Genomic DNA, 20,927 nt, shown 5'->3' with positions numbered 1-20,927 from the left:
GATAATCACTCTGATAATAGAAAATAATGAACGATTTGCATTTTTCTTAATCTGAACATTAACAATTAAGAAATTACCCTTATATTTCATTTTAGCTTTCTTAAAGTCACCAAACTTTAACTTTATAATCATATGAATTTGTCATTATATTCTTGCAGAAAAAGAAACAAAACAGAAAATTAATTTGAATGAGTATCATATCTATTTGTGCACATCAAACAAAAGAAAACAAAGAATTCTTTAATATGAGAAGTAAACACAAATATGCAAATACTCTACAGCAGCGGTTCTCAACCTTCTTAGCTCCACAACTCCCAAATAGTAAATATAAATAAAATTAATATTTCGCAATCCCCCCACCCAAAGGAATAATAACAGTAAGCCTTACTATTACTAATTGAACTTTGACTGTAATTATAAATGTAAATTTTTAAAAATATATAATCACACTGCACTAATTTTATACATTAAGAAAATACCGACAGTATAAAAAATGTAATACAACTATTCCTATTATTTTATGTCGTCGTGTTTATAGCGACGGGTATGAACATGCATGTATGACACGTACATACATGAGCAATTTACAAGTTCCAACTTGATGTGTATGTGCTCTTTGTAATTTGATCTCCTATAATACTCATTGTGAGAGCATGTTTGAACATGCATATGGATACATTTGAACAAGTTGTGATGTCACTAGTATAAAAGAGGCGCTAGCGATTGCACCACTCCAGTTAAGTTTTGAATGCAAAGCGTGCATCTGGTGCTTTTATTTTAGCGTGCAGTCAACCATAAAACTGAATTATTTTTTTAAAATTTCTAATGCGAAATGAATAAATCTGTGAAAAAAACAAAGTGAGCCATCTACATCCAGTAAATCGGTTAGTAAAAAGACAAGATTGTACAATGACAGTTATTTAAATTACGGTTTCACCTCATTGGATGGAAAGCCACAGTGTGTTGTTTGCTCTAAAGTTCTCTCTGATGAAAGCATGAAACCATCAAAATTACTTCGACACTTGGAAACTAAACATCCAGCTCATAAAAACAAACCCTTGGAATTTTTCAAAAGAAAATTACATACCTTGAGAAATCAACAAACCTCTATTTGTAAGTTAAGCCATACTGATAAAAGTGTACTTAAAGCATCTTATCTCGTAGCATTAAGAGTAGCTAAGATGTTCAAACCCCATACAATCGCTGAAAACCTCATATTACCTGCTACAATTGAAATGGTCAGTGTTTTAATAGGTGTGGAAGAAGCAAAAAAAATTGAAAAACATTCCGCTTTCTAACGACACAATATCAAGGTGAATCGATGACATGGCTGCCGATGTTCACAATCAGATAATTCAGCAAGTGAGTTTGAGTGAATTTTTTAGTATTCAATTTGATTAATCAACAGATGTAGCAAACGTGTCTCAGTTCTTATGTTTTGTGAGGTATGAATGCAATAGGGACACATCAATCAAAGAAAATGTGTTGTTTTGCAAAACAGTACTGGGTCATGCAACAGGACAATGTTTTTTTTTTGATGTTTTTTATGAAGCTACAAGAAACTATACTAACATAGATTGGATGAAATGTATTGCAGTATGTAGTGATGGTGCAAAGGTGATAACAGGAAAGAACAGTGGATTAATGAAAATATTAAGAGATCATCTTATACCAAGGGTGGACTGGATGCATTGCTTCCTTCACAGACATGCTCTTGTCACAAAAAATATGCCAGAAAATCTCAATCAAATTCTTTACGAAGCTGTAAAATGGGTTAATTTTATTAAAAGCTGACCATTACAGAACAGGCTGTTTGCTAAACTATGCGATGAAATGGGTAAAAATAAAAAACCTCTTCTTTTCCATACAGAAGTTAGATGGTTATTGTGAAGGAAAGTGTTAACTGGGTATTGGAATTGCGAAATGAATTAATAATATTTTTCCAGGATAAACAAATGCCACTCTCATTGCTTTTACAGAATAATGAGTGTATGTTGTTGTTGGCTTACTTAGCTGATGTATTTTTGCATTTAAACGACTTGAATGTGAATTTACAAGGACATGATAAAAACATTTTATTAATGACAGACAAAGTTCATGCGTTCATTAAGAAGCTTGATATCTGGATTATTATCCTTCAAAGCAAAAATTTGGATATGTTCCCACTCACTTCGGATTATATTGAGAAAAATTTGAATGAACAAGACACTATTATTCACCACAGTTTGGATTGCATGAAGATGCATTTGCATGAACTAAAAACTCAGTTGACGGAGTATTTCCCAGAAGATAAAAATGATTTCTCGAAGACATGGGTACTGAATCCGTTTAGTGAAAATGTTGCCATTGCTAGGTTACCAGTTGAGATTCATGATCAGCTCATCAAAATGTTTGCCGACAAAATGCTACAACTGCAATTTACATCTGAAGATATGGCAATTTACATTTTGGCTTGCTCATTGACATGAATATGGAAATTCAGTCACAGAAGCATTGAAAATGTTAATCCCTTTCGCCATGTCTTATCTCCGCGAAAAAGATTTTTCGTCTATGGTTGTGCTAAAAACTAAATACAGGAATCGTCTTTTATCACTCGAAAACAATTTGCTCTTGTGTGTTTCTAATGTAGATCCATGTTTGGAGAAAATTTTAAATGTAAAACAAATGCAACCATCATATTAATTTTTTTTCTTTACATGTGTACTTATTGTAAGTAAAATGTTTATGCATTTATAATAAATGATTTTTTCTCATAAAATGATTTCATTATTTTGCAACCCCCCTTTAATATCACCGCGACCCCAGGTTGAGAAACGTTGCTCTATATCATTGTCAGTATTTATATTTGACTAATAACATCACATGAAAGAACTGTATCAGACTATAAATTTGCAATATTAAATGTATATTAAATGGAGATATTAAATGTTCAAAATTATTACAGTACTTTATTTTGTAAATATTCATATTATTCTATATTATCCAAAAATATTTCAGTTTTTATACAATTTTCTAATTAAATAACTATACTATAAAAAAATAAAGTGTTTAATTTCCAAATTTCAAATATTCTGTTACATTTGCCAATTTAATTTTACTATTAAAACTTGTTGATATTAATTCTGCAACATTATGTTCTAAGATATAAATTGCTTTAATAACAGCTTTGATATAGCAACTTTCACATAAAATGAAAGATTCAAAATTTATCATCAAACTAATCACAGCACTTTCAAATTAATTTCATCTCATTTATTTGATAATAAATAATACAGTTATTATAGTAAAATTATGTCCAATTGGATCCATCATCACATATTGTAATTCAAATTTATAGAATTAATTTAGAAAACTGATCAGTTTTTAAATAAATAAAAAAAAATCATTATTTTTGTGTGTCTATTAATTTGTTGAAATTTGATTGAAAAAACAAGTTTATCAATCTGCTAATCAGTTTATTTTTCATAATCTATACACTAGAGCAAAGGTTTTGAACTTGATGATATGGCCAATGATAATCCCTAAAAGTTTAAATGATTTATCTGGGTGGTTGAAATATTACAAAGATTGTTTGGGAATTGATTGACTGCTTTATTTTTATTACATTTTTAAACAAAATGTAATAATAATGGATATATATTTACATTTTAGTAAAGTAAAACATACAATTTTGAATTATATTAAATACTAATTAATACTTTTTTAAACACTTTATCAAAAAAAATTACAGCGAAGTGTCAAAATTAGACATTAAAAAATGAATATTAACCCTGAATGGCACCTTCATTATTCTTCTTTTGGCCTGTGTTTTTTTAGCCTTGCATTGTTGATGTACTAACATTCATTCAGAATTTTTTTTAGTTATATAGTGATTCTGTAAATTAAACTTGAAATTTTTAAGTATTCATACATTTCATGTAAAAGACTGACTTGAACTTACAATACCTAAACTTGAATTTCAGTGTATTTGGAATTTACAGTACTTAAAATGTAAATTTATACATATATTTGAAAATCCTGATGGGATGTGGCCCCAATTACAGTGGCGTAGCGAACATAACTGGCACCCAGGGCATAACTGGTGCCTGACACTTTATTGGCACCCCTCTCCCCCTCCAGAAACACATATAGTTTGTCTTGGAGATCATTTGGGCACCCCTTTGCGAGTGGCACCTGGTGCATGATATACCCCCTTGCACCCCCCTCGCTATGCCACTGCCCAATTAGGCCCAGATTTTTGGCATTTTACTGTATTTATAATTTATTTTGTATCAATATAAAAAAGAGGTGACAAATTAAATCTAATTTTTCAAAAGGATCAAAAGCAAAATAAGTTTGGAGTCCTGCACTAAAATCTATTTATTAAATATAGCCACATGTTCTCATAATTATATCTTCTGTAAATAAAATGATATATAATTGCATTAACCATTACCGCTGCTCAAACATTATTATTATATTGAGGTAAAAATTCAAATCATCATGTTCATTTATTTATTTATATATTCAGATTTCCTTATTTTTAGATTTATTCATAAAATTTTTTTTACTTAATCTGTAAAAATAAAATGCTCTCATCTTATTTATATATTAACTATTGATTTTAGCTGTTATATTAACAAATGTAACTGATTATTCAAAATTTCAATGAAAATAGTATTTTATCTCTTATAGTTTAATATAAAATAAAAAGAAAAAAAGATTTAATAAAACTTTTTCACTAAAAATGTTAAACAGTTTTAATTAACAAATATTTTATTAATATAATGTGTATTAGATATGAAATTATAAATATAAATAAATTCTATTTTAAAAGGTAAATTTTGTTTTCTTTAACATATATTTGACTAGTTATTAATAAAATGAACAGTAATCATCATATTATTATTATGAAAATATTTTTGTTAGAATAATTGGTTACATAAAGATTATCTTAACAAATATATTCTCATAACATTTTGAAGACTTAGTAAAAAAATTAAGTATTTTATCCTAAGATTATGATATAAGCAAGAAACAGTGCCTTCTATAAGTATTTTTATGAATAGAAATAATATTAAAAAGCATTAAAAAAAGATATGCAAAACCCATAAAATTAAATTTTTGCATCTGCTTTTATTTATTCTGGGGACTGATGAATCCATTTTCAACACTTGGTGTCAAACATACCAAGAGATGATGAAAAAAACAAGTCCAGGAGGGAGATGGTACGGCGGGATGGTTTGCTTTTATGACGAAGAGACATTTTTTTACCTTCTTTTTTATTTGACCTTTCTTCATTATGAGAATCCAAAATTTCTGGAGACTGGATTTGACCTAATGAGGACAAATCTGCCTCCTCAAAATATAAGGGGCCTATAACAAAAGATTTTTCTTATTTAATTACTAAATCGCTTCTAAAAATATAATTAAAAAATAATACAAACCTGGTTTGTCAGGACCTGTTCCTCTAGTAAGTACAAACTGTTCTAATAGCTTATCAAGGTCCATATCATTACATTGTTGTCTAAACTCAACATGTACCTGGGGGAAAAAATGTTTACATATTTATATTAAACAAAATATGTAGTGTAAGTACAGAATTAAATCTACGAATTTTTCACAAATACTGACAAAACTTTGATTAAAATAAATGCAAAAATTATAATTTAGCTGTCAATGTACTATTAAATTCTTTCATATAAATGTACTATCATTCAACACAGGCATAAATTTAAAAAAAATTCAATTTTGTTACATGACATTGCAAATATTACAGTCTATAACACCAAACTTGAGATTGGCAAATTTTGTAACAAAATTCTATAAGTCAGCATTAAAAAAGTTCCACTTGTTTAAAAATAATGAATAAATTTATACTTTCATAGAGATCATTCAATCTGAAAAATATTACTCAGTAGCACATAAACAAACTGATGTGCATACATAAAACTACCTTAATAAAATAGTAATTATAAAAAGAATAACCTAAATTTTATATATACTTTAATTTTTTAAAAAATTAGGTGCAAAAAGATTAAGTTATCTTCATTTATATAAATTAATAACTTGGATAAAATTTTAAAAATTCTAGAAATAAGTTTCTCACAGTTAATATTTTAATCTGTCTACTCATCATATGATTCTTATTACTGCAGTTGATTTTGTGAAAGTTGTTTTAAGGAAGTGGATTTGGTAGCCTTCACTTCTCATTTGCGTTAAACTTTTTCTTGAGTGTTGGAAAAACCCAGAAATTGCAAAATATAAGGTATGGACTGTCTGAAGGATGAGCTGAGGATTGGTCACCAATTTTTTCCAAAGCCTGTATTGCTATTCAATCCAAATGTTGTCTGGTCTACCCTAATGAAACCATTCTTGATTAATAGTTCTGGTCTTGTACATTGCTGACAAAGCTTAAGCATAATAGTCTGAGTTTACAATTTTATTCTCAGAAATTCAATGTTGTAATAATATCCAACATGTCAAAAACAAAAATCAACATCAATTCCTTTGAAGAACTACAAACCCAGACATACTGGGACAGTGAAATGGTATGTTGCCATATGCTTCACTGAAGTTTTGATTTGAGATCAAAATATTTGATCCAAGACTCATCAGTAGTAACTATTCAATTCAAAAAGTTGTAATCTGTTTCCAATTTTCTGAAGAAAATTTTCACAAAATTCAACATAGCAATGCAGCACTGCTTTTGCTCTTTAGTAAAAACATGTTAAATTTAAGATGGAGTGCCACATGTACAGATGCACCTTTTCAATTTCACTAGCTGACTATACTGACAGCTTATGAATCAATAAATAGCTTGCTCTCTTTCAATAACATTGGCTTTTCATTGTTTTCTCCATTTACAAATGTTGATAGATTCCCACTTGCTCACTTCTTGGCTCATCCTGTACATTGCATTTGCAGTTCTTGAAATTTTTCCACCATACAGCCAACCTTCCCAATCCTTCTCTAATGTATGTTTCTTGAATCATCTAAACTTTTTCCCAATCACTTTTGCTTAACTTCCCACAAAATTCAATCCTCATTCTGTCTGATAATTAACAGTTTTTTGTTCTCATCTGCAATTCTCATCCACACTACACACATACAAACAACAACTGCACACTGTCTTCATTCCAACTAACAAAGAACATGTGCAGCAATCTTCTCCCACCAGAAACATGTCCCTCAATTTTGTTGCCAGTCCACATATTTCTGAAACAGCTCTAAAATCTAAACTAACTGTTAACAATAAAGCAATAAAATAAAAATTTTTTATTTAAAACTATCGAGATTCAAAAAGTAAGTAAAAAAGTTAAGTTTGTAAATTTATAAAATATGCAAAATTTATTTAATTTAAACTCATTTAGAATTTAGAAAATATTAAATTATTTCTGGAAAGAGGTTCTATTAAAGAACATTATATATTATTAAGAAAAATTATAGTTTCATACTTGTCCAATAAGTGCATGACCACTTTCTAAAACTTGAGCATAACTGGCAAGAAAAGTTTTCATTTGCTTCAGATGAGATTCTTCTAAAAGCTGAAAATGCTGTTATAACAATAGTAGTACAGTAAGTAATAAAAATTTGAATATATATCTATTATATAATTATTCTTTGCTAAAAGTAAAACGATATATTTATATATTGAACAAATATAAATCTAAGAAGCAATTATTTATTGTGACATTGTCACAATGCCAGGCTGCAATTTTTAATTTGTTTAATTTAAAATACAGTAGAGACTCGTAAATTGGCACCCTGGTAATCAGAATCGCCGGTAATCGGCACGATTTTCAGTCGGACTGTGTCGTGCTGAATCGAACGTTTTTGATACTAAATTTACTTCTAAAGTATAATTTTCATGTTTTTATATTCTTCAATATATTTATTTTGTTTGTACAAAATGCAGAAATAATTTTTAACGATACGATAGCCTCAATTATTATTATAAAAATTTTCGTTAGGCTTAAAATCGACGAAAATTCAACACGAAGCGACACGCAATGGAGAAAAATTCAACAGGAAGCGATACGCAACGGGAAAAAATTTGAACATCGGACAGGTTAATGTATTTTTTTGTACATAAACCGTAATCGGAACAAATCCCTAATCTGAACAACCCCAGTCCCCAATTGATTCCGATTTTCGGTTCACTACTGTACATGCTCTCCACTTCAAATTAGTATTGTAGTGTTTTGCCCCTGTATATCATACTTTTCCATTAGCAACAGAGTTATGCCAGTCATCTAACTCCTTTCAGGGAAATTTTTTTTGAAATACATTGGAACCTCGGTATACGTCTGCTTTAGAATACGTCCAATTGGAATACGTCCTGTTTGGACAAAACAAATTTTGCTCGGTATACGACTTAATTCAATTATACGCGCCATCTATGAACAAGTAGCACTATCGGTGTACTAGACCAGACTAGATGTTCGCGGTCCCACGGTTTATAACTTTGTTAAATTTCTTCTGATTTTAATTTGTAAGTAAAATTTTATTATTTTTATTAATCATGAATTGCAAAAAGGCAAATGAAAAGCAACAGAAAACTAAAAAAATGACTAGAATCACAATGGAACTGAAAAAAAGAGATTGTTGAGAAATATGAAGGTGGCATGGGTGTTCAAGATTTTACTGTTGCATACCATATCCGAGAACGACGATATCGACAACTGTGAAAAATAAAGACATTATTAAATCTGCTAACATTGCGAAAGGGATTTAATCAATTTCTAAACAGATTATTAGTATTAAGGAGAGTTTGATTTGATTTGATTTTGATTTAATGATTTAAATAATATAATATAATATACTGTAATAACTTTAAAAATCTATAATAAAATTCATTTTTTTATTAATGTGCTCAAACAGTGTTTAAATTATTTTACAACCCCATTAATATATCATATCAAGAGGGTTTTTTTTTACATGAGAACGGATTAATCATTTTTACATTACTTCTTATGGGAAAGGTTGGTTTGGTATACGTCCTATTCGGTATAAGTTCAAACCTCAAGAACGGATTAAGGTCGTATACCGAGGTTCCACTGTAATATGACTTCTGGTTTGCATCAGAAGTTCATATATAGTTAATAATATGGAAAGCTGGTCTTGAATTTAATTTTTCTAATATCATTCACAAGATTAAGGAAAGATGGATGGATGACAGTGGGCATTTATAGGTCTACACTTTTTTCAAATTGCAGCCCAACAAGACATTAATTTTATAATTCATATTAAAGTTGCGTTATTATTATTATCTTTATCATAATATGTCATTCATACTATAGAATGTTTTCATTTACATTACTCTATGTATTTTTTAAAATTTCATTTTTGAAAAACATATAATAGGAAAGTATTGTGATCAACCAGATTTAATAACAGCAATGAGATTAATAATGCAAATACATTCATTACAGTTATCACTAAAATATTTGAAAATGTTTTTATAGTGGTTAAATTTAAAACATCTTTTATGAACAATTTAATCAAATCACTGCTAGAAATATTTCTTAACTACTCATTAAAAAAATATTTATCAGTTTTGTCATTGTTTCACTTGGTGGTTTCTGAAAATGGAAACTGGACATATCATGAAGACTCAATAATAAAATATCCCATTTGTGGATTAACATTTTAAACATTTTCTTTAGCTACTTCTTAGCCACCTCTATCAAAGCTACTTTAGTGTTTTTAATGTTGTTCCAGTAACTACATGAATGTGCAATATACTTCTTACATTTAAAGAATTGTCTGGTTCAATTCTTAAAAGAAAATTGTCAAAATTAAAAATACTATTTCAACAAATATAATCAGATTTGAATATTAACATTTATTCATCCATAATCTATATTTTAAGCAAAAACACTATAGCTTTTGAATGATTGTTTTTTATCATAATTTTTAATAATTTTTAAGTTAAAAATAGATATTTTGGATTTATTATATGTTACAAATTTTAAAAAATAACAGCAATGTAAAAATACTCATTTGTATGATTTACAAAGTATCTTTGATTTAAATACAGTACTTATACCAAGTAATTATACTGTAATCAGTAATTTGATAAAATAGTGTATTAAAAAAAATTAATTTTAGTTATTTACGATATTTTAATAAACATATATGAAATAAATTCAGATTAAAACCAGTTTGATACCTCACATGATATTGTCATTTTATTCTGAAAATCATCACGAATAGTACCATACTTCTCTATATAGTTCCTATATTCTTCACCTGAAAAGTTTAAATAGATCTAATAAAACTTTTATAAAAAATATTTAATTTCAAGTTTATATTTTGTATTTAATTTAATTTCATAAACTCAATTGACTAACAACACATTTTTACTAAAATAAGATTATAGGGTAAGTCAGCACATCATTTTGCTGAAAATTTTTGACATTTTTATACATTATAATTTGGAACTAAAAAAATAAAATATTCATACATGAATACTTATTTTAATTATTATTATTATTTTTTATTTAAAAAGAATAGGTTAAATTTTGTAACTATATATCAAATTTCAATAAATTTTGTAAAATATATTTCATTTACTTTTCAAAAAATGACTTTCTGGACTTTAATTTTAGATATCAGTTTATTTACAATTTGCTATTAATCAATTTTCATTTGTTGTTGATAATATAAAATAGAATATTAGCATTAATGATAGCATTTTAAAAATATAATTCTGTTATAACAGATTTTAACAAATTTGCAAATTATTTGTTTTCTCTAAACAGATCAGGAAAAATAAGTTTCTAAATAAGGAGAAAAAGCAGTTTGATTAGATTAGATTAATGTAGAAATTAATTCTTATAATGTAGCTATGTAATTATAGTCTAAATTTACAAATTAATAATGTTTAAATTTTTCTAAGTTTGAAATTATGTAAGATGACATTAATTAAGTTACACACACACACACACACATATATATATATATATATTAAATAAATTAAATTTCATTCATAGTAACAAAAAACTAGATCTAAAAAAAACTTACATGCTTTCTTGCATTTTGTTTCTGCCTAAAATTGGATAAAAGAAAGAATATATTTCATATATGTACTTAATTAAATATTTTAAAATATTACAACAATGGATACACTATATATATTATATATTACAAAATAATGTTTAGATATTAAAAATTTAGATTGTTAATAAAAAGTTTGTCTGAAAAATAGTATATGAAAATGAATACTAAACAATTTTATTTAAAAAATCTAGAATGCTAATTAATAAAAATAAACACTGCTATTTTGAGGTTACTAAAAAACATACTTAACATGAAACTTTCCAGCTTAACATAGGATCATCCTCAGCATGAAATACATAAATGGAATAGAATATATTATTTATTTCAATTATGGAAAGTTAAAATGTTAAACCATCACATGTGAATAACTTTTACTACTATTTTTTGGGATTGTATGCTTTAAGTTTGATCATTTTGCTTTATTTAAAAAATGAGTTTATATTTATTCAAATATTATGATTTATGACAGTTTAATGACAAATGTAAATTGTAAAAAGATTCTATTTCATTTACAATTTCTATATTAAGCTGAAAATTTTCCATGTTAAATATATTTTTTTAGTAACTTGAAAATAACAGTTTTTGAATTAATTAATATATTATGCCACCACGTTTTGTTAATTTCTGAATAACAAAATACTCTTTATCATTAATCAGGGATCACTCTGTATAAGGACAAAATTGCCACTTAGCAATATTTTTTATTATAGTGGCAATAAAAATATAATACTGGTGATAAAATCCTAGTACTCTTGTTTTGACACTCAGCTTGAAATTGAATCACAAATCACACTTCAGGAAAAACAGCAAAATGTCAAGCTTCCATACAATGGGAGTCCCATGCACCATATATCTAGCAATTTCATGACATCACATGGCAAGTTCAGGAAGAAAAGTAGGAAGTGATGTCAAGAACTGAAGGCAGTTTTGTACAATGCTGCTCAGCATTTCCAGATTGGGACTTTTTATTGACCAACAGAAATTTTGGAAAATTTTTTGGGATGACTTTTTTCACTTTGATATTTTTCAGTAGACTAAACCAAAAATTTTGACATGACAGAACTGTGAAATACTGTTTAAACATTGTGATCAAATGTGTTATTCGGAATTATTCATTAAAAAATGATTCCTATTGTTAACAAGGAGATAGCCAGACTTCTGGGTCTCCGATTTGAATGAAACTTGGTGAGCACACAGCCCTAAACACAAACAGCTTGTAGTCCAAATACTAGGACCCATTTCTCAAGTGTTCCCAAAAATTGGGCCTCTGAAAATTTAGTGTTTAGCTTATAAGTTTTTGGAAGTTTTAAGTCCGAATAATGGTGATAGCCGAGCGAATAAAATGCTACACACTGGAGCTAGATGATGTAGAGAATTATACACTCAAAAATGAAATGTGGAGGAGTCTCCTCAGCAAGTTACATCAAAATGTACATACAAATTTTTAGCCAAAATATGTAGTAGCTGAGTAGCAGAAGTAGTGTCAATAAAAGCTTAATATTGTAAAACACAATATCAAATACTGATATATAAAATATGCAATACACAATTTTTTATACTTGTCTGTGTCAAACATGTGAACGCATACTAAAACATGGCTAAGTCTTAGCATATAAATTCAGACTATTTGTTTTTCTATAACCAGGAATTTTAAAAAACTTCTTCATCTCAAATTCCTAACTCTAGAAGCTCTACAGCACTCCAAATCCATTACCTGCTGCAGTTAACTTCAGAATTATCATTGTTCAAATTCATATTAACCATTAGAAAACAATACTCTGACATCTCTGCACACAAAGCTAGAACTAATTTAAAATCGTAGGCACAAAAAACCTTCCACACTCTATTTCTAGCAGACAAATTAATGAGCACAAACGTTTTCGGCCGTTTTAAAAGGCCTTCTTCAGGTGCACTGAGGACTGACAGTTGTTATTTGTAACACAATTATCAAATTTGTTAATTTTTAAAAATATTCATGTAACTTACTTTTTCTACTTCTTTTAAAGAAGCATTCTCTCTCTTTAATTTTTCAAATTCTAAGCATCTTGAATTATACATTTCTTTTGCCTATGTAAATAATGCAAAGCATGTTACATTAATTGACATTTCTGCATTCTTCAACTTTAAGTCTTGTTATTACATAATTTTCTCATTTTTGTTTTGTATTGATCAAGTAATTATATTATTACTTTAAAATAATTTAAAATTTAAATACTATATAAAATTAACAAAGAAAGTTTACAACAATTCTATTAAAAACACATCAAAACAAATCATTTCACTTATATTGTTTTTCGTTTGTAAAAATACTCTTAATATATATTACTACATAAATATTAAAATAAACTTGATACTCTAGTAATAAAACAAACTGTTAAAGATTCCATATTAGATATGCATCATTTCGTGTACAGAATAAATAATAAGTTCATAAATTTCATTAATTATGTAATAATACTAATTTACAAAAATAATAAAAAGTAAATTTATTTTATGAATGCAGTTGATTCTTGAAAGAGATAGAAAAAAATTTTAAAGTTAATTTCATTTAAATTACAGAAATTACCATTATTTTAATGATATTATTTGCATTGTGACATTTCGATAAGTTAGATGCTTGTATAATAAATAATAAAACAATACATTATATTTTTATTATTATATATATATATATATATATAGAATACTTTCATTAATAGTATGAATATATTATTTATATATAATTTGTATAATTATATATATATATATATACAAAATAATATATTCATACTATTAATGAAAGAATTCTGTTAGGTTAGTTTCGATGTGTCATTGCTTCCTGTTAAACAATGTACTCAATCATTGCAAAATATCTTGTCTCAAATGCCATGTAACTTCTATAAATCCTCTTTAAAAATTTAAAAAGGAGTGCTGTCTATAAAACTGTCAAGTCATATTTAAAAATAAAGTTTTATTTTAATCTGAAATGATCTTAAATTTTTTGTATATTTGTGTTGTGGTTCTAAGAGGCATTATGTCAAGCATAATGCCTCTTCGTATATTTCTTTAAGGGTACATAATTAAATGTTTGCCTTCATATAGTTTTCATGTAGTCCATTGAATATACAATAGAAAGCATACACATCAGACATGAAAATTGTTTTAACTTATGGAGACTAAAAATTCATTAACTTTATGGAAGTTATAAAAAGAAAAAAATAAATTCAACTTAACAATCAATTTCAGTTAATGAAGTTTGATTTATTGAAAGTCAATTATACTATTATAAAAAAAAAACTTATCCATCATTTATGTAATTAAACTTATTAAAAACATTAAAAGTAAAAATTATAAATTACTCAAGTTTTCTAAAATGATGCTTAAAGTGTACTTTTGTATTAAAATAAACCTGTACATAAAAGGAAATATAATTGTTTGTTGCTTACCATATATTCTTTCTAATGGCTTACCTTATGAAGAGAGAGTGTTGTTTGTTGTATATATTGCACTACTTCTAAAGTAGAAGATTCCTCCTCCTTTACCTATATGATGACATCGAATACATTTTCAGAAAACAAAATATAAGAATCAAATTATATGCTTTTATTTTTTAATGTTATGTTCACCTGTTTATGCCTTTTATGTTGTTCTTCACAATATTTATTGACTTCTTTTACAAGATCTTGGAACCTTTGAACCATTTGTGCATGCAATGTTGATAATTTTTCAGAAGAAGCCTTAAGAAGTTGCCAAAATGGGGCAAATGTCCTAAAAAATAAAATACTTCAATTTAAAAAATATCTCATAACGGGCTATAGATATTTTATCTGCATGTATTGTCTACTCAATCATTTAGAAAACATATAATATATTAATCATCATAATGTGATTGAAATTCCCACATATACTAGAAAAGTGGTAGGCATACTGATCTAGTCATTTTTCCAAAATATACAGTAATTCTTGAGAAAAAAATATTTTTACATCTCACATCTGTGCAGGTTCAAACTTACTAGGTGAGTTAATATTGATCATTTACACAATCTATAAAGGTATTTAAGTAGAGCAATGCAAAAAATATACAGGAAGAGAAAATAGAAAAAAAAAAAAGTCATAACAAGCATTAAAATTGCACCTTCTGCATATTGAAATGTAGAATCGATGAATTAGACAACTCAGTCATTGTTGTTCTTATTAGTATTTACATTAATCATGACATTTAAATAAGGTAAAGCTTTCTTCAGCTTCTTTTTTTATGGAAACAAAAACTTTTGCATTATAAAGTGGCTATGGTAATTCCCAACCTTAGTGTTTTAACTTGGTATTGGTTTTAAAAACAATATTTTGAAGTTCAAACAAACAAATTAAAAAAGATTTTTTTTTTGGTCTGTTAATGAATAGGGCTCAATTCCCTATTGTCCCTGTAATTTGCCCAATAGTGTCAACTCTTTCTTGATAACTGGGAAAGAGTTGCTGCAAAAGTTTTTCCTCAAATCTTAAGTCAAAAACAAAAAACATCAAGACTTGGAAATTGCTCAGAATCTGCATGAACCTGCTGTTGTCTTCAGCATGTTCTGAAATCCATTATTATTGGTGACAAAATCTGAGTCTAAGAATACAAGATTTAAACTAAATGGCAACCTGCAAATAAAGAAAATCTTTCTCCAATAGTCTTATCAGTCTCTAATATTATTCAACTTCTGTTTCAAAATTTCTCGTTAATTAAACTGATGTATGCTCCATTTGTTAATATTTTAACTATAACTAGTTTAAATCTTAATTGCATCATACAATATATGTAAAGTTGGAATTTTTTTCTACACACTTTTGATTTATTTTGTTTTTAGTATTTTAACTTTTTAACTAACTATTTAAACACAGTTCAGAAAAATTGTGTTTTAATGATCTGAACTGCTAGAGCAACACACTTCATTATTAATCAAATTTATTATTTCTTTCCTGTTATCTCCTACTTTTCATATTATAAACATATCATATGTATATCTTCTGATCTTAAATTTAAACTTCTTCCTTATTCTTTATTATACAGGTGAAGGGCAACAAGCCTAATGTCTGTACCTCAATTTTAAAAAAAATAATCCATTGTGCATCCCAAAGAGATTAGAACTTTAGAAATCTAAACAAAAAGCGACAGTAGAGTTATGAAGGAAAGCTGAAGGCAATCACCAGGACTCAAAAAAAGAACCCAGAAAAACAAGTCTGCCTGAGCAAAGATATGCATACTCACAAATGAGATGCAGAGAAGATCCACAAAAGCAGCAAAAAGCTAAGGAGCATAGTTTCAGTTGGCACAGGTATTTATGAAAGTGACCAAAACCAGTCACAACACTCTCAAAAGACAAGAAATCTTTCACAAGACGACTTTTGGCAGTCATTCAGTATGTTGTGAACTTTGCAAGTTTGTTTGACAATGTTTGCAAAGCAGCTAGGCCACCAAACTATGATGGCATAGGCTTTTTTGGTCAAATCACTGTAGTAAAAATCTAAAAGAGGACACAAGGTTGTAGACCTTAGGTTTTGCCAAGAGTATCTCTATATAATCAAAAGATACACCTGGCTTTATCTAGCACCATTTCAAGGTGTAAGATACATAACAAGCTAGATTTTATACCTTGTTTGGTCAAGTAATAAAGGTGCAGCTTTCTTGTTCTATCAAGGTACTTGATAGAACAAGAATCTTTTACATTGATAGAAAGTTCCATCCTTTTACCACAGAAAGGAGATCAGAGAAATCTCTTAGAGCTCTCCTGCAAATAAAGAGAACAGTAACAATTTTGTCAGGATTGATGCTCAAGCTAATATGCCAGCACCTGCTCTGCATACTAGTCACCTACTTGAAACAGGTCTTGCCCAGGTCTCTTTGAAAGTCTGACAAAATATTGGAAAATTTCCCCACATAAAGCAGAACAATATCATCTGCATAAACCTGGGCATACAACCAGAACCATTAATGTCCCTCAGATCATCCACAACAAGACATCACAACAACAGTGAAAGAATACTTACTACCTTAAGGGCAGCCTCACACAATGATTACACCAGGGAAGTACCAAAAAGGGAAATCACCACACTATAATGATGTAGAATAAAGTCAATTCAGTAAAAAGAACAGGATTAATGCCACACTCAAGTGTAACACAATAGATTCAAAAGAGATCTGATCAAAAACATCCTCAATGTCAAGAAATACAGCTAATGGAATCTTCTTGACAACCAAGTCCTTCTCAATCTGGAAAACCAAATTGTGCAAAGCAACCTTACATGACTCATCAAGTTGATAGGCAAACTAAGAAAATGTAAAGAAACCTACTAACAAGTGTCTTTCAGATGCCTATCCAATGAGCTTCTCCAATGTGTTTAACATAAGAGATTAGGCTAATAGGTCTAAAAGCTTTGGCTTCAAAATACAATTTCTTGCCAGGCTTAGGAATAAAAACTACCACCTATTGCTATACAAGCATGGTAAATGTGACAGAGAATGGGAGCCTAAATATAGCTCCATATTGAAAGTGGACCAAAATGATACTATCAGGTCCAGCTGACTTAAACAGATCAAATAATTTAAAAGTCCATTTGATCTTAGCAGTGGAAACCAATGATCTAGCCTGTCTTCAGAATTCCCTGTTGGATCTAGACAAAGGTTTAAAAAATTTCAAAGATTTACTTAAATCATTAATTCTGGAGCCTGGGAAATGAGCCTTAAGTAAATAGAAGATAGTTTTCCAAGCAAAGACTAGATTTACTACTGGGAAGAACTAAAGAACCCAGTTCAGAGCAGGATTCCTTAGCTAAAATATTCTTTAGTCTGAAAATGCTAGAAATGGTCAAGCAAAAGTCCTCTAAGAAGATCTTTTTGCACTTCTAAGAGTTTTTTTTTATACTGGGTGAGAATTTCATGATAAATCTTCCACTTATCAGTACACACTCTTTTCAAACTGCAGTTAAATAATAATCAAACATCGACAAAAAAAAAACCTTTAAAATGCAGCTTTTTGTTAACTAATTGAATGTTTTCGGCCATTTGAATGACCTTCTTTGGGAATAAAAATCAAAATCACTTGATTTTGGCTGAAAATATTAGATTAGTTAACAAAAAGCTGCATTTTAAAGGTTTTTGTTGATGTTTGATTATTACCAGTATGCTTAATGTGGTTAAATAACTTCAGAATTGAAGACCTTGAAGAGCTCAACTCACTATTCCACCAAGAAACTAAATGATAGGTAGGTAGGACTCCCCTCTCGATAGAACAACTAATGGTATAGGTATAAAATTAAATAAAAGCAATGGAATCGGTTATTAATAACTTTTAAAAAATTAAAAAGTTTAAAAAATACTTAAAGTTCTCTCTTTACACCAGCGAGTTAAAATTACTCAGTTTTTCCAGACTTCAAAGAAACTAACGTGACACAAGTGGAAAGAATTGAAGCAACAATCACCTTTTTATTAAACTTTTTCACCCTAATGGTATAGGACTCAAAAATGTGTTGTTGCACAAAATCAACAGTAAATTCAAATGTCCAACAGAACGTTAAATCCAGAAGAAAAAGCAATCCAATCTGGAAGACCTCTTTAAAAATTACTTAATCCTCTTTGGTTGCAAAAAGCTGCCCTTTTTAGAATAGAAGCCAAGTTAAGGATAAATGTCATGTGTCTGACCAGATAGAGAAGGTTCATCAGACACATACCAATTCATCATTCTATTGTCTAAAACAGAGGAAGCTAGAGTGAGTTCCAGAATTGTTGTAGGTCTAGAAGAGACTTAAGTGAGTTTGTCATCTTGATTTAACATTTCTAGGTCTGTACCTACCAAAAGTTCAGGATACGATTACCTTTGATATTGTAATCTTTACATTCCTAAACAGTGTAGTCTGCAAGGACTTGAGGAAGATGAAGTGTGGGTAGAAAACTTTACCACAGATCTGATCTCCTAGGAGGAGGAAGCTCAGCAGAATCATAAGGAAGATAGGCAGAGGAGACTAAATCTCCTTCTTAACACCAATCAAGTCTCTTGTCCAGAGATCTGAGTTGAAAAATACTTGAGTCCATTTACTAACAAAAATGCAAGTATATGGATCCTTGTCAGATGAATGATAAGAGTGCCATCCAAGTTAGACAAGACCCTGAATTGGTCCCTGATGATTCAGGGTTCATGTATCAAAACTATATCAATGTCACGCTGCATGGTGGCTCAAAACTGCAGAAGCTGTCCTGCAGTATTGAAGACTGCTTTAGATAAGCCTTAATTAATATAATGATTTATCCTTAGTGAGACCATCAAATGTTTTGTTGGAGTTCACAAGAGTCAGCAACAGTGAGCTTGCCGCTAAGCATTGTTTTTCAGATTCAAAAACTATGAATGGGTTGTAAAGTAGGGGAACTATATGGTCAAAATCTAGAGCCCCAATGCAGATGCAAGCCTGAGTATAGAGGAGTGTCACCTAGTGCTCCAAGAGAATCATTTGCAGCATCTATTACACTGCTTGGATACTTTTCAGCCCTGGACACAATGTATCCACCTTGGCATTGATGAGTCACAGAAGCACTGCAGCAGAGATCACCAAGCCCCCCAACACAATAAGGTGGAGGCACAACAGGAGCTTTCTTTCTTAATTAGGAACTAGTTTCTGAAAAAGAATATCTCATTATACCTTGACCTATTTCTCCTGCAAAGAAACTTTCTCAACTACAAAATTAAATCTATTCTATCAACACATTCCCAACCTTCAAATTAAATTTTTATTTACTATTACACATTTTAGGTCCTTATAACTAATCAGTCATTGCATGTCCATATGTATCTCAAAAACTGGGTTTGTATAAATATATCACTCAATAAAACCAACACCAGCACATAACAAGAAAAAAGGAAAAATTTACAAACATTTTTGTCTATGTGAAATAGACATTCTCAGGTTATACAATATCGAACAAACAGATAACCAAAAATAGAATGTTTTTTAAAAGTTTGAACTGATTGCGTGATTCAAATACATTCCGTTAAAAGTATGTAATTACAAAGATTATCCTACAATTTATGCTACATAATAAATTTAAAAAGAAAATCATGTAATTCTCTTACCCTTGAGTACAGCAATTACTTGCATGTTTGGCCAATTTTGCAAGGAGTTTTGAATGAGTTTCTTCAATTACTGATCTAAAAAAATTAATGAAATTTAAAAACCATAGATTTATGGTATTTTACATTCTTAATTGTGTTTAGATATGTTCTGTTTAGAACAAAAATTAAAAAAAAAAAAAAAAAATTATACTCTAGGATTTAATTTTATTTACCAAAGTATTACTATACAGTAACTATAAATTTTTCTGTGATTTTGAAAATTATATATACAGAAATAAATAAGAAATAGTTATCTTTGCAATGAAATAGTTAAAAATTGCAACTTTACACAGAAGTAAAGCTAAATAATTCAGACTGAAACTACTTAAAAAATTTTTCACTGAGAATTCTGAAAGAAGACAAATGTATGAAGTAAATATTTTGTAGTGTGATTGGTCTATGACGATGGTGTTTGAGTTTCATGTATGCAATGTCCCATGTAAAAAATTTTGGCAGGTCTTGTGGATTGTGTATATAAAATGTTTAGCTAGACCCTGGTGCAAAAATATAAACTTTTTATACCAGAAATTGCAAATGTTGTCTGCACAAAGTGTTTTCCAATTGTGTGTTCTTTGTCTGAATGTTTGATATCATTGTGTTTATTTCAACGCAAGGAACAATTAGTGTCTTGTGCATGTTTTCTTCTTCAATTCAGCTTGCTTCATTTTTGTCTGTTTCTAGATTAGATCAAAGTGCAGACCACTAGTCCATGAGTTGTTTTTCTGTTGGTGTACCATTGTAATGTGATTGTGTAGATATATTTAG

General features: G+C 28.8%; 1 protein-coding gene across 5 annotated transcripts in view; it reads right to left on the bottom strand.

Moving 5' to 3' along the window:
• Window positions 1–20,927, bottom strand: part of LOC136973780 (F-BAR domain only protein 2) — a 104,099-nt gene that overhangs the window by 51,454 nt on the left and 31,718 nt on the right. For 3 of the 5 annotated variants that reach the window (XM_067268538.1, XM_067268540.1, XM_067268539.1), the window contains exons 3-11: window positions 20,124–20,198; window positions 14,649–14,790; window positions 14,493–14,564; window positions 13,030–13,110; window positions 11,008–11,032; window positions 10,154–10,233; window positions 7,437–7,535; window positions 5,427–5,523; window positions 5,170–5,355 (exon numbers count right to left, since the gene is read on the bottom strand). In XM_067268538.1, the coding sequence (XP_067124639.1) occupies window positions 5,170–5,355; window positions 5,427–5,523; window positions 7,437–7,535; window positions 10,154–10,233; window positions 11,008–11,032; window positions 13,030–13,110; window positions 14,493–14,564; window positions 14,649–14,790; window positions 20,124–20,198 (857 nt within the window). The remainder of the gene's footprint in view (window positions 1–5,169; window positions 5,356–5,426; window positions 5,524–7,436; window positions 7,536–10,153; window positions 10,234–11,007; window positions 11,033–13,029; window positions 13,111–14,492; window positions 14,565–14,648; window positions 14,791–20,123; window positions 20,199–20,927) is intronic. The other 2 variants (XM_067268541.1, XM_067268542.1) reach the window with 1 other exon arrangement.

Source organism: Centruroides vittatus, unplaced genomic scaffold (assembly GCF_030686945.1).
Source record: "Centruroides vittatus isolate TY-2023 unplaced genomic scaffold, ASM3068694v2 contig_329, whole genome shotgun sequence".
Classification (NCBI taxonomy): domain Eukaryota; kingdom Metazoa; phylum Arthropoda; class Arachnida; order Scorpiones; family Buthidae; genus Centruroides; species Centruroides vittatus.
This window is presented reverse-complemented; position numbering and strand designations above follow the sequence as displayed.